The following is a 14,330-nucleotide window of genomic DNA, read 5'->3' as shown; positions in this document are numbered from 1 at the left end:
GCATCAGGACCCCCTCTTCACACTCAGGAAAGCTGAGACCCAGCATAGCTGAGGAACTTGTTGAGGTCATAGAATCAACAAGTGCTTGACTGGGGATTGGAACCCAGCACTTGAACTCATTTCTAGGGTCACCTGGGCATTTCCAGGTGGGCAGTGAGGTGGGGCAGCAGAGGACTTGGCCTTCTAACCTGGTACTTTTTCCTCCTGGCGCTCATCTTGAGGATGGTCCTGTGGCAGCCAGCAGAGGGCGTCTGTTACTGCCAAGTTTCCAAGTCCTTGGACAATTCACGGTCTCCAGCTGGAGATCCCAGGGCTCTCTCTACTACCTCAATCGAGGGGAATTAGCACCCCCTTCCCCATCTCACTTCCTTTGAATTTGGGGAATCTTCCTTGGGTAGGAGAAAGGACAACATTAACATTTATGACTCTTGGAAAATCCCATAATCCTCTCTGAACCTCAGCTTTTTCATCTGTAAAATGGGCCTGACGGTGGCCCCTTTGCTTGTCAGAGAGCTCTTGGGATAGAAAAGGGAAACAGTTTCCAGCTGCATGTTTTCCAATCTCTAGGCCAAAGAGTAAGAGGCTCCCGAGGTTAAGTGTGGGATTGTCAGCAGGGCTGGAATTATCCTTCACTTTGCTCTGTCCTTTTGGCCCTGGCATCCAACAGGTAGTCTGGTGGGGGTTCTGCAAAGGAGCTGAGGCCTCGGACAAGCTATCTAACAAGCTCCCCATCCTCATTTCTGTCCTTAAGAAACATCAGACTTATCCCCACCTCAGTGCCTTTGCACTTGCAGTTTTTCCTGCCTGGAATGTTCTTTCCCTTTCTCTTTGCATGTCTGGCTACTGCTCGTCCTTCAGGTCTCAATTCAAATGCCACCTCCTCAGATAGGCCCTCCCTGGCCACCCCATCTAAGATTTCTCACCACCCTCTTTTTTTTTTTTTTTTTTTTTTGCTGTATGCGGGCCTCTCACTGTTGTGGCCTCTCCCGTTGCGGAGCACAGGTTCCGGATGCGCAGGCTCAGCGGCCATGGCTCATGGGCCTAACCGCTCCGCGGCATGTGGGATCTTCCCGGACCAGGGCACGAACCCATGTCCCCTGCATCGGCAGGCGGACTCTCAACCACTGCGCCACCAGGGAAGCCCTCTCACCACCCTCTTTATGACACTTATCTCCACATGAAATTATCTTGTTTATTTATTAACTTGTTTCTTGCCAGTCTCTTGCCTAGAATGTAAGCTCCATAAGGAGTCTGTGTGTCCCTTTTACCACTGGACCACCAGAGCCTAGCACAGGGCTTAACATACAGTAGGTGCTCAATAAATATTTGTTGAGTAAATGAATGAAATGGTGAAAACTAAGTATGTGTAAAGGCTGGGCTAGACACTTCCTTCCATGGTTATCTCACATGGATGCGAGGAAAGTTCTATTATCCCCACTGAAAGGAAAAGTAATTGAGGTTCAGGGAGACTTAATGATTTGTTCCATGTCACACAGCTACTAAGTGGTGGAATCTGGATTTAAACACACACTCTTCTGACTCCAGATGGTATGTTCTTCCCAGTATACATGGAGGAGAAGATGCTCTCTGAGCCCCACTTGTATCCCCTCGGTACTTTGAGTTCCAGTTCAGGCTGCTGGTGTCCCACTGTAACACATGTGACTGTACCTGGGCATTTTCTCTCAGCCCAAGCAGAGGGCAGGCAGGAAGTGCCAAGGGAGTTACGTCTCCAGGAAGAGCCCTCAGCCAGCGGCAGCTATTAGTTGGAGGATAGATTCCCAGGACTGAGCCTCAGTTGCCTATAGCAGTGATCTGCTCACGGATGCACCTGAATGGGTTTCTTTCCCTTTCTTCCTTCATTTTCCCATTCCCCACTGGTGCTTCCAGGAATCACCTTCCAAATAAATGACTGCCCTTGAGTCCTTGTCTCAGTGTTGGCTTCTGGGAGAATCCCAGCAGTATTATTGTATAATAAATGACCACAAATGACGTAGCTTAAGACAACACACATTTCTTATCTCATGGTTTCTGTGGGTCTGGAGTCTGGATATGGCTTAGCTGGGTCCTCTGCTTCAGAGTCTGACAGGCTGCAGTCAAGGAATGGGTCATGGCTAGGGTCTCACCTGAAGGTCCAACTGGGGAAAGATTTGCTTCCAATCTGATTTAAAAGGCTGTTGGCAGAACTGGGGCCTGTTGGACTGAGGGCCTCAGTTTCTAGCTGACTGTTGCCAGAGGTCACCCGCAATTCCTTCCATGGGGGCGTCTCCAACATGACAGCTTCTTCATCAAAGAACGCAAGCCAAGAAAAAGGCAACAGAAAGAGTCTGTCAGCAAGATGGATGTTACAATCTTATGGATCATGGAAATGACATCCTACCACTTTTACCATATTCTATTATCTAGAAGCAAAGTCAGGTTCTGCCCATTCAAGGGGACAGGATCACGCAAGGGTGTAAATCCTAGGATGTGGGGTCATTGGAGGCCATCTTGGATGTCTGTCTGTCTTTCATCCCGCTAACATGCACCTAAAAACTAAAATGTCATCATTTAATAAGAAAATTCAGTAAGAAAATTCCTATATAAGAAATTCTACATCTATTCTAAAGAAACCCTCTGACATATACAATGGGTCATAAGCAGGATGTCCATTGCAGCATTGTTTACAACAGCAAAAATTAGAAACCACCTAAACATCCACCAACACTGAACTGCTGAACAACTCATGATATTTCAATGCCCTTCAGCAAAGACAAAGAATGAGGTAGGGCCAAGACATATTGGTGAATGAAGAAACAGGCTTCAGAACTGTACATATAGTATCATATTTACATATACATACACATACAGAAAAACATCTGCATGGTACCCACTCAACTGATAATAGTGGTTATGTCTGTGGGCGCAAGAAGGCAAACAGATTTGAGTGTGGTGGTCAAAGGAGGCTTTACCCTAATTTGAGAGATCAGTTAAGATCATAGGCTCTGGGAGCCAGACCCGCTGGGTTTAAATCCTGGCTCTGCAGCTTATAGCTGTGTGACTTTGAGAAAAATAGTTAACCTCTCTGAATCTCAATTTCTTTGCCTCTAGAAGAAGGAAAACAATAATACCATCGATCTCATATACTTCTGTGAGGTTTAAATAAGATGATGTACATAGAGGTTTTTACCGCGTTTGGGCACAGCTGATGGTATGCTGGGGCCGACCCACGCCAGCTCACGGGAGCCAGTTGCAAGCATCTCTTCCTAAGTCCACTTCCAGTGACAACGTGTGGGTCGCTTGAAGTCACATGGTGGGAGTGTTTACACCATGGAAATCTGCAAACACCACAAATGAGGGCTTTTTAAATTTTGTATTTATTTATTTATTTTTAGAACCAGTTGTTAAGCACTTACTAGCATACTCCCCACACATCATAAGCATCTAGCAAACACTAGCTATTGTTATCTGTCATGTTCAAATTTTTATAAGGACAAGGATTCATGTATTACTTGGGCAGTTAAAAACATGTGTGGATGAGTCACTGCCTAAGCAAACAACAAGGCAGCTTTGTGGGAACAGGAGCTGTGATGGGGGCTGGGTGTCATGGGAGGCCAAGGGTGCCCCTCAGGCATGAGGACAGACACCTTCAGAGAGTGGGTGGAAAAGTGGCTGGAGTGTGGCCCTGCTCATTGCAGCTGGCGATTCACAGCCTAAACATACCTCAGAGCTGGGGGCCTGCGGGTGGAAGGGGCAGGCGGTGGCGCTTCTGTTCTCCATCCTTTTGAAAACCCAACCACCGAGATGCGCCTTTGAATGTCAGCTCCATTAAAGGGCGGATCAGATGCTCTGGGCTGAAGCTCCCCCTGTGTGTCCTCCCCCTGTAATGACACGTGACCGCAGGGAGCCTAGGCCGCTGGGTGCCCTTTGAGTTCTGGCATTCAAAGAAACGCTTTGGCAGCCACATAGACCAAAAGCGGAAGGAACTTTTTTTTTTTTTTTTCTCTCGTTACGCGGGCCTCTCACTGTTGTGGCCTCTCCCGCAGCGGAGCACAGGCTCCGGACGTGGAGGCGCAGCGGCCATGGCTCACGGGCCCAGCCGCTCCGCGGCATGTGGGATCTTCCCGGACCGGGGCACGAACCCGCGTCCCCTGCATCGGCAGGCGGACTCTCAACCACTGCGCCACCAGGGAAGCCCCATCTCCTCCTTTTGACTCTGACCTTCCTTGCTCCCTCTTTCTTATAAGGACCATTGTGATTCTATTGCTTCCCCCCACCCCCCAGAAAATCCAGGATAATCTCCGCATCTCAAGACCCTTGACTTAATCACATCCACAAGACCCCTTTGGCCATGTCAGGTAGCACATTCACAGGTTCTGGGGATTAGGGTATGGACAGCCTTGGGGGGCATTATTCTGTCTACCACATGTGTGGTGCGAGGGAGCTGGCCTTAGGAGGCAAAGCTGATGCACTTCCTGGGGCCTGATGTGATTCTCTCAAACGTACCGGCTGTTTCAGTTGAAACTCTTGTCTGGGGATGTATGTCTTTTCTTTCCTTTTTTTTCTTTTTTTTTTTTTCCCAACACCTTTACTGGAGTATGATGGCGCTACAATGGTGCATTAGCTTCTGCTGTATAACAGAGTGAATCAGCCATACGTATACACATATCTCCATATCCCCTCCCTCATGCATCTCCCTCCCCCCCCTCCCTAGGGGATGTATTTCTTAGCGCTTTGTATCTTTCCCTTTGGCCACAAACTTGGCCTGATGCAGGCTGCTTCCAGTGCCTGACTATTCCCTTCTGCAAGCCCAAAATCTTCAGGAAGGAGCCGAGGCCAGAGAGAGCGCAATTCTACCTCCAGATATCTGGCCGTTCAACAATTGTCACTGAGCCTTTGCTCAGGTTCTGCTTTAGCTGCTAGGAAAACTGTGGAGGACCAGACAGATAGCATGGGATTTACACGTTTATGGGGATGACATGAAACACACCAGCAAGTAAAGAAAAAAAAGAGGCAGCTAAACATACAAATGCATACGGAATGAAGGATATTGATAAGGGTATGTATAAAGATGGTAAAACAACTTAATATGATAGATCAGCGGTCAGCAAACATTTTATTTAAAGAGCCAGATAGTGAATATTTCAGATTTTCTAGGCCATGTCTCAACTACTCAAATTTCCCATCAGAGCAAAAGAAGTCAGAGATACTTAATACTTAAACTAATGGGTGTGGCAATGGTCCAATAAAACTCTAGTAATGGAAACAGGCCCGATTTGGCCCACAGATTGGAGCTTGCTGACTCCTGTGATAGAGTAGAACTAGGTGGGATGGGACAGTTTTAGGTAGAAGAGTCAGGGAAGGCTTCTCTGAGGAGGTGTCATTTGAGCTAATGCCCAAATGATGCAAAGACGCCGGCCATGCCGAGACTTGAAGGAAGAGTGTTGCAGGATGTGGGAATAGCAAGGACGTTGCCCCGAGGTGCGAACCAGCCTCTGAGGAGCTTAAGTCCATGCGGCCAGGGCATAGGGAGGGAGGAAGAGGCTGGCTCGGTCAAGGTTTTGTGACCCAGGAAAGAGCCCTCAAAGGGATAACTACAGAGAGGGTTTTGTTTTTGTTTTTTCTTTTGGCCTCACAGCATGAAGGATCTTAGTTCCCTGACCAGGGATTGAACCCGTGCCCCCTGCAGGGGAAGCATGGAGTCTTAACCACTGGACCGCCAGGGAAGTCCCTAAAGAGAATTTAATGAAGGCATAGAGGTGGGGACTTGGTTAAGGGAATGATAGGGACACCCCCAGAGACCTGTACCTGGTAGATGGAAGCTGTGCCTCTCTGGACCACAGGGGGAACCATAGCAATAGGAGCAAGATCACCCAGAGCGTGGAACGTGGCCTTCGCCAAATAAGTGCCCAGCAGGCCGCAGGGACAAACAGCCTGACCTCTCTCTCCCTTCCCACTTTAAATCACCTGCTGGTGCCTCCCATTGGCCGAGCCCAACCAGGAGTCAGAGGTCAAAGGGACCAGGGTGATAGAACCACAAATGTCAGACTCCTGGGAAAGAGAGCAGGTGAGAGAAAGGCAGATAATGACCTGGAGGGAAAAACGGAATACCAAGCCCACAGGGTAAGGAGTTGCGATTGTATTGTAACTTTGATAGGGATGGAGTTGCCATAAAATATGGATTACCTATCAATTTGAATTTCAGATAAACAACAAATATGGGTTTCGTATAAGTAGCCTCGGGACATACTCATACCAAACCCATATTCGTTGTTTATCTGAAATTCAAATTGAACCCGGTGTCCTGTATTTTTATTTGCTAAACCTGGCAACCCTAGATGGGAAAACCCTGAAGGAATTTGAAGCAAAGGAATAACAATCTAATTTAGAATTTAATAAATACATTTATTTATAAAATCAAGAAAATTTGCATGACTATAAATAAGTTCAGAAGATTCAGAGACATATAAATAAGTTCCAGGGGCATTTAGACACAGTCAGGGTGCAAAGTCTCCATCTACCAGGTACAGCAGCCTATGCAGATGGAAGCCTGGACAGACACCTGGCACCGGCCAGAGGAACCTTGTCTTCACTTTGCATCGTCCTTTTCTGTTTATCCAGGCCTTTCCTGCCCAATATCTCATTCCGCCCTTAACACATTCCCGTGTGCAAAGTAGGTCACACTAATTGTTGTTACGCAGTCCTTATGCAGATATAGAAACCAAGGCTCAGAGAGGTGAAGCGACCTACCCAAGGTCACACAGGGGAGGCAGCAGAAGGGCCAAGGTTACCACTCAGGTCTGGGCGACTCCAAAGCGCCTTCCTCTCGGCGCCACTGCTCTCTGTCCTTCCAGGTATCCAGCAGGTCTGTCTAGCCGTTCTAGGTGCTTGCTGCCCGGCCCAGGTTTCAGGAGCAGGATGGAGTGCCCGGGGCCAGCTGCTGGCCTCGGTGCCTGTCATATCTTCGCTGGAGCCGGGCACGAAGGTGGTGGACCCTCCTTGCCTCCTGGGTCGAGAAGAAGGAGGCAGCGATGCTGTGCCTCAGGCGACGGGCGTAGGTCTCCAGGAGGACCGTGGAGCAAGCGACGAGCTGCAGGGCGCCTGCAGCCAGGGGGGCGGCTGTGTGCGGGCGCCGGGGGGGCAGCAGCGGGCAGCCAGGGGCGATAAAGCGCAGCTCCCACTGGAAGGAGTTGTGGGCAGAGAGGAAGGGGCTCTCCGGAGGCGGCTGGTTGAAGAGGAAAGGAATGAAGCCCAGGATGGTGTATGCAGCCTTCAAAAGGGAGAAAAAGGCCAAGTCAGCAGACAGACATCCCAGCCGTTCCCTGCCCCCCACCACATCCGGATGCTCGTGGGTCTGGACGGGTCCAACTTTCCCCGTCCTCATCTGCAAAATGGGCACAAAATCTCCCCGTCTTGAGGAGGGTCAACTGAGATCAGGAATCTGAAACAGGCTTTTTGCGGAATGAAAAGCACCATACAAATGCTATTTATATTGTTATTACTCTTTGCAGGGAACACTTTAGAGAAAACCAATTCATGCTTAAGGGCATTTACTCTTTTCTGAGCCCTTAGTGAAACTTCAGATGTTCTAGTCCATCAGGTAAGCACACAATTTTACGAGGATGAGTCCATGAGGAGCCTCATTTAAAAGACGGGAACCTATGGTCGCACCATGGGTTACATGCAGGCCACCCAGGGGTCAGTGCCAGCCAGGGTGGGTCCCAATATCCTGCTCCTAAGTATTAGGCCCTACAGTTTCCATGGGGCATGTTGGAACAAGAAGGATGGGGTCTAGAGAAGCAGGGAGGTCAGAGGTTAACCGTTTGAACTTCGGCGCCGGACTTCTTGGATTGGACCCTGGCTCTGCCCACGGACGTCTTCCCCATAAAGCACCGTGCTGGGGACCCACAGTACTTTTAGGGGTCTACGAAAATGTTTTATTTTCTTTTAAAATGAGAATTAAAAACCAAACTTCTAAGTTGAAGAATATGTTTTACCATATAATATTAATATATTTGTCATTATACCAATGCAATCATTAATATTTTTTCTGGAGAAAGGCATCCACAGAAGTAAACCTGTCTAGGGTCCACCAAAGTCACAGTGCAGCCCTGGTTCTGCACTTACAAGCTAGATGAACTGGGGCAAGTTCACTAACTTCTCTGAGCCCCGGTGTCTCCACCGGTAAATCAGCGGTGATAGTAATTCCTGTCTTACAGGATCACCGTGGCAATTACATGAACTATTTTATTTCAACAGCTCTGGGATTCTTTTTATTTTTTTTCCCCCCACATTTTCACATCTTTGCGATGAAGGTGTGTCTTCAAATCAATACGACTGGTAACATGCTTTCTGGTCAGAGGGTGCCAGCAGCAAAACTTGTGGACTGAGTGTCCACAGTCTGGAAGAAAATGATGGGAAACATAGTGGAGCATCCGAGTGCTCTCTCTCGAAGGCACAGAGAACAGTATCAGGTGAAAAACCAGACACTGACAACTCAGCCAGAGTCATTGCGAAGAGTCAGGCTTGAATGGGAGGAGGTTTTAGGAAAAGCTTCACAAAATTACTTCGCTATTTTTCTTGTTATCCATGAGAAAAATGATAAAATAAATCCATGCTAAACGATCAGTGAACAGTTTTACATGAATACAATTAAAATTCTAAATGATAAGAAGGCATTGTGTCATGGTTTAAGTGGCACCCTTTTCTTATCTAATGATGCATAGAATGATGGTATGACTTGCAGAAAACGGCATCTTAGATTTGATGAAATACAAAAAAATCAGGTAACGCACTTAGTACATTGGCTGACATGTTTCTTTACTGTGACTGACAGTAAGAAATGCATTTTATGAAGAAAATTTTGATAGAACAGTATATCCCCCATCACCTATGATATACTCTGAAATACATTTCTAGTCTATTCTAGCCATTAAAAAAAAAAAAAACAGCGACCATGACCCCTTAAATTGATTTCATGCAGTTTGAAGAACACTTTCCCAGTAGATATATAAGTACTCAGCAAATATTAGTTATTAATATTATTAACGCAGGGTCTGACACTTTGGCATGTTTTACACAATGGACTTTTGCGTGAGATCTCACCATTAAAAAGAAAAAGATTTGTGGCCAAAGAAAAGATTAAAAACCACAAAACTTGATGAGATCATAAATTTTTCCAACAGGAAATAGATGGTAAATATATATTACCATTAAAATAGTAAATATTTTAGGCTTTGCAGGCCATACAATCTCTGTTGCAATGATTCAGCTTTGTAGAGCAGCCATAGACAATATGTAAACAAAGTCATGGCTAATTTGAGTCCAATAAAACTCAGTTTATAAAAACAGGAAGCTGGCAGGATTGGCCCGTGGGCTGTTCCTAAGGCTTCCTCCAGTCTGTTATCTACAGATGTGAGCTATTAATAATAGTCACTACTTATTAAACATCTCCTATGTGGCATGGAGCCGACTAGGTACTTCTAGAGACTACCACATTTTAAGACTCACAGTTACCTTGTAGGGTAAGGAGGATTGATCCAGTTTGTACAAGTGAGAAAAATGAGGCTGGGATATGCTGTGACGTGTGAAGAGTGGCCTTGGGGGGCAAATTATTTTAATATCTCTGGGTATCAGTATCCTCACCTGCGATAAGGGGTGAAAACAGAACCCACTGCCTCAGGCTGCCGTAAGAATTACATGGTTCATCTGCCAAAGCCCCTGGATCCCACAGCGTATCCAAGAACCACGACTTGAAGGCGAGTAAAATTCAATTTTGAGTCAAGGGTTTAAAAAACCCTATCCTTGGGCTTCCCTGGTGGCGCAGAGGTTGGGAGTCCGCCTGCCGATGCGGGGGATACGGGTTCGTGCCCCGGTCTGGGAGGATCCCGCATGCTGCGGAGCGGCTGGGCCCGTGAGACATGGTCGCTGGGCCTGCGCGTCCGGAGCCTGTGCTCCGCAATGGGAGAGGCCACAGCAGTGAGAGGCCCGCGTACTGAAAAAAAAAAAAAAAAAAACAAACCCTATCCTTTCCCTCAAGGAAATGACTCTATGCCCACCTTCCTGTCACGGCACTTACATCGTATTTGACAGTGAGCGTGACGGGCACGGCGGGAAGCTCCTGAGCCCAGCCCACGGCTGCCTGCGCCAGGAGGAAGGCCACGTGGTCCATGGCCACTGTCACAGCTGTGGCCATCAGAAGCAGCGTGAGCCGCCCCAGCCTGAGGAGGCAACTCAGCAGCTCCCCCTGGGACAGCCTTGGCCGGGCGGCCCACAGCAGCCAGGTTGGTGGGGAGGCCACCAGGTGCGTGGCCCTGACCTCTGCCAGCTGCTGAGCCAGCTGCCAGGTAGCATAGATGTTATCAAACTGCAGGTCAGTCAGGTATCGATGGAGGTACCAGGCTGAATCCACCAGGAGGCCCAGCACAAAGAGCCCTGTGACTGCCCGCTGGGTCCCCAGTGCTGCCACTTGGGCCAAGGACTCCAGGTCAGAGAAGTCCTCCAGGACCTGCTGAGTGACCCTGAAAATATGGAGCCGAAAGGCGGAGCCATTGCCCTGGGCCTGGAGCGTCAGGCCCTGGCTGCCTGCTTGGCCGTCAGGGCCCAGAGCCTGGGATGCTCTGTGCAGCTGGTGAGTGGTGTTGAGCAGACTCTCCAGGGAGCCCTCCGTGACACACCTCAGCACCTGCCCAGCTGCGTGCACGTTGGCCAAAATGTTGGGCACCACAACGATGGCCAGGGTGGTGGTACTCCAGGATAGGAGCAGGCGGCGGCCCTGCTCCGTGCCCAGGGTGGGCACGCTGAGTGCAAACAGACAGCGGGCGGGTGGCACCAGTCCCAGGCCCAGGAAGGCCAGGAGGCCACAGACAGTGGCCACCATGGCCGAGGGCCCTAGAGGATAAAGCAGCAGGGACACCAGCCCATGGTAGGTCAGACCCGCAGCAGCAATGGCCAGGGAGCCGCACAGGAGGAGCTGGGTCAGCAGCTGGCCACAGCTGGCTGGGACAGGCTGGGAGAAGGCAACCCAGGCGGTCTGCAGCAGGGAAAGGGCCTTGTGGAGCCCCAGGTACCAGAATCTCCACCTGCACACAAGGAAATAGGGGGAGCCTCTATCAGGAGGGTTGGGGCACTGTGTGTGTCTGCCCAATGCCCCTGCCCTACGAACTCGTCAACTGCCAACAGGCTCCACCCCTTTAACCACAGTGGTGGGCACTCCTCCCAGGTGGGCCAATCAGAGTAACCCACCCCAAACCCACATGACCTAATCTGAGCCAATCAGAGCCTTCCCCAGGATTATTCTCACTGAGTTGTCAGGGAAGAACTAGTTTCCATGTAGTTCCTGAGGATGAGAGGATGAATACCTGGGCTGCTTGTGTCTTGTGAGGGCAACTGGTGCAAGGGAATGAAAGAGTCATGGAGAGAGAAGCACAAATGAAAGAGAGAGGAAGAGAGAGAGAGAAATGGGGAGAGATGCTTTTTCACTTGAATTCATAGTCTTGGTCAGCTCAGTGTGACCCTGGACACTCCTTTATGGATCTCAGTGTCTCCTCTATAATTTAGAGGATGGGAAGAGTGGACCAGTTGATCTCTGAGGAATGTTTCTCCTCTATTGTACTCTTATTTATTCATTCAACAGATGTTTATTAAGCAACTACTATGTGCTAGCCATTGGAGAAACAGGAACGGATAAAACAGAGGAGAATTCCTGGCCTCATAGAGCTTCCATGGAAGAGTGATAGCAGAGGAATAGTAAGAAGAGGTTGGGCTCTGGATACATTTTGCTGGAAGAGCCAACACGATTGGCAGACTGATTGATTGTGAGTGTGAGAGAAAGAGGGGGGTTCAGGATGACAAGGAGGTTTTGTGTCTGAGCAGCTGAAAGCACTGAGGTGTTGTTTCCTGAGATGGGAAATCTGCGGTTGAAACAGGTTTGAGTGGAGGGGGGAGAGGAAGAATTCAGCTGGCAGTCAGAAATTTGAGGTGCCAATCTTGCCATTTGGCAGAGCTGCTGAATGTGTGATTGGATGTTTCCATCCAGATTGTATCTGGAATTCAGAGGAGAGGGCAGGCTGGAGATATAAAGCTGGGAGTTGTGGATTGATAGATGGTATTTAAAGCCATGGGGTAGATGAGATTCCTTAAGACAGTGTGTTGACGGGAAGGAGAGAGCTCCGAGGACAGAGCTTCGTGGCACTCCAGGGTTCATGGGTTGGGAGATGAGGAGGAACCAGTACAGGAGACCAAGAAACCAGGCACTGTGGAGCTTGGGAAGCCAAGTCAATGAAATGTTTCAAGAAGAAGGGAGCGAGCAAACGTGTCAAGTGCTGCTGATGGGTCAAGGAAGATGAGAGCTGAGCAATGACCATTGGATTTAGCCACGTGGAAGTCACTGGTGACCTGGACAGGGGCAGCTGGGTAGCTTGTTCACGAGAGTGGACCCAAGGGAGGCTGGATGGAGAAGAACATGAGGCACGAGTGCAGACAACGGTTTCAGGTCATTTCTGCAGTAAAGGTGCAGAGAAATGGTGTAGTAGTTGATATGGGAAATGGAATCAAGTTCATTTAAGGTGGAGGAACTTGAGCATGTTTGCAGATGTGGGATCCAATCAAGAGGGGAGACATCGATGAAGGGGAGCCTCGCTGGTGTGATATTCTTCAGTGAGTGGCCTGGGTGAGGTTGAGAGCATGGAAGCTGGGGCTGGTCTTAGAAAGGAGCAGGGGCTATTCATCCTTAGTAGCAGGTGGGAAGGCACAGGAAATGGATACAGGTGATGGTGGATGGACAGGTAAGGTGTGCGTACTTATGTATCGGTATCAACCAGTATACACAGAACGGAGCGATAGTTAAGGGCATGACCTCCAGACTGCTTGGGTTCAAATCCCTGCTTCATCACTCACCATCTGTGTGACCTTGGTCAAGTTTCTTAAGCTCTTCGTGCCTCAGTTTTCTCATCTGTAAAATGGTGCGTAAAAGTAGTACCTCATAAGGTCATGGCACATAGGAAGTACCATGTCAGCTATTACCTGTCACTAGAGCCTCAATTCCACCAGGGCAGGGTGGAATTGAGGCATGCATTTTCTCATTCAATTCTCACAACAGTCTCGTAGACATTATTATTACTCCCATTTCACAGATGGGGAAACTGAGGCTCAAAGAGGTGAGGATTTACCCAAGGTCACACAGCCAGGGAATGGCAGAGACTGAGACCTAGCTCATACCCATCAGGCCTGACCACTGACTGTTTTCTTGCCTGTGACCCCCAGTGTCCAAGTCCCCAGACCTACCCGGTCCTGACGAGATGCTCAGCTATCTCCTGGGGGGCCCTCATGCTCCCTGAACAGCAGTGGATCTGGGCAGGCGGGCTCAGGCAGCGAAGGTAAGTGGAGAGGAAGTGGGGGGAATTCCGTCCTCCACAAGTGACCAGAACTGTCACTTCTGCTTTTCTGCCCTGAATTAAGTGCCTCTGGTGGCCTTGTCCCGCCCTGCCTGGGCCCACCTCCCAGGGGGTTGGGCAAGCTGACTCATCCTCTTTCGGAGGGCAGGAGCCAGTGGAAGGTATGGGAGGAGAGAAAAGGCCTTTTCCAAGCAAAGTCCCTAATCCCGATAGCAGGAAGGTAGAATTAGTCCCATTTTACAGAGGAGGAAACTGAGGCTCAGAGAAGCCATACAGCTCATTAGCGGTAGTGCTGGGGCTAGAACTCAGCTTGGCTTCATGTTCCCTCCCCCTGCAGAGTTATGTGCCCCCAGAAGAACCTGATCCCTAACTCTTAGGCGGTGGAAACCCACAGGAGACAATTGGACCTCTGCTATGACTCTTTCCAATCATCAGGGACTCTGGTCTCCCTCTCAGCTCCCTTCCTGTCTTTATCCCAACATGGACCTGGCTTCCAATCACAGTTCTGTCCCTCCCTAGCTGTGTGACCTTGGGCAGGTGATCTTGCCTCTCTGTCTCAGTTTTCTCCTCTTAAAAGAGCATAATGATAAGAACAGGTAACACGTATCGAGCACTTGTTAAGTATCAGGCACGCTGCTACATAGCTTCTATTGGCGTTCACTGAATCTTTTTTTTCCAACAACCCTTTGTGGCAGGGACTGTTATTTCCATTCTTCAGTTCAGAAAACTGAGATCCAGAGATTTAAGTCCCTTAATTCAGCCGCTCACTTAGTAACAGAGCCACGATTTATAGTCAGCCTCCTTGCTCCAGAGTTTACTGGTCAGCCACTGGACCCTACTGGTGGGGAGGGAAGAATTCACAAGATTCATGTTGACCTTGGGATGCATCTGGCACTGCCAAGAGCAGGCACTCCGTGAATGTGAATTCTCTGTTTATGGGCCCTGCCGCCGTCACTGCCC

The 14,330-nt window shown here is 49.1% G+C and overlaps 1 protein-coding gene across 1 annotated transcript; it reads right to left on the bottom strand.

The window, feature by feature from the left end:
• Positions 1-6,671: 6,671 nt before the first annotated feature.
• OCSTAMP (osteoclast stimulatory transmembrane protein) lies at positions 6,672-13,304 on the bottom strand. Its single transcript, XM_059037537.2, has 3 exons — positions 13,261-13,304; positions 10,055-11,057; positions 6,672-7,246 (listed from the first exon to the last, which is right to left on the bottom strand). Exons 1-3 carry the CDS (start codon positions 13,302-13,304, stop codon positions 6,884-6,886), a joined length of 1,410 nt encoding a protein of 469 aa, XP_058893520.2. The 3' UTR covers positions 6,672-6,883.
• Positions 13,305-14,330: the final 1,026 nt, after the last annotated feature.

Source organism: Kogia breviceps, chromosome 14, assembly GCF_026419965.1.
Source record: "Kogia breviceps isolate mKogBre1 chromosome 14, mKogBre1 haplotype 1, whole genome shotgun sequence".
Classification (NCBI taxonomy): Eukaryota; Metazoa; Chordata; class Mammalia; order Artiodactyla; family Physeteridae; genus Kogia; species Kogia breviceps.
This window is presented reverse-complemented; position numbering and strand designations above follow the sequence as displayed.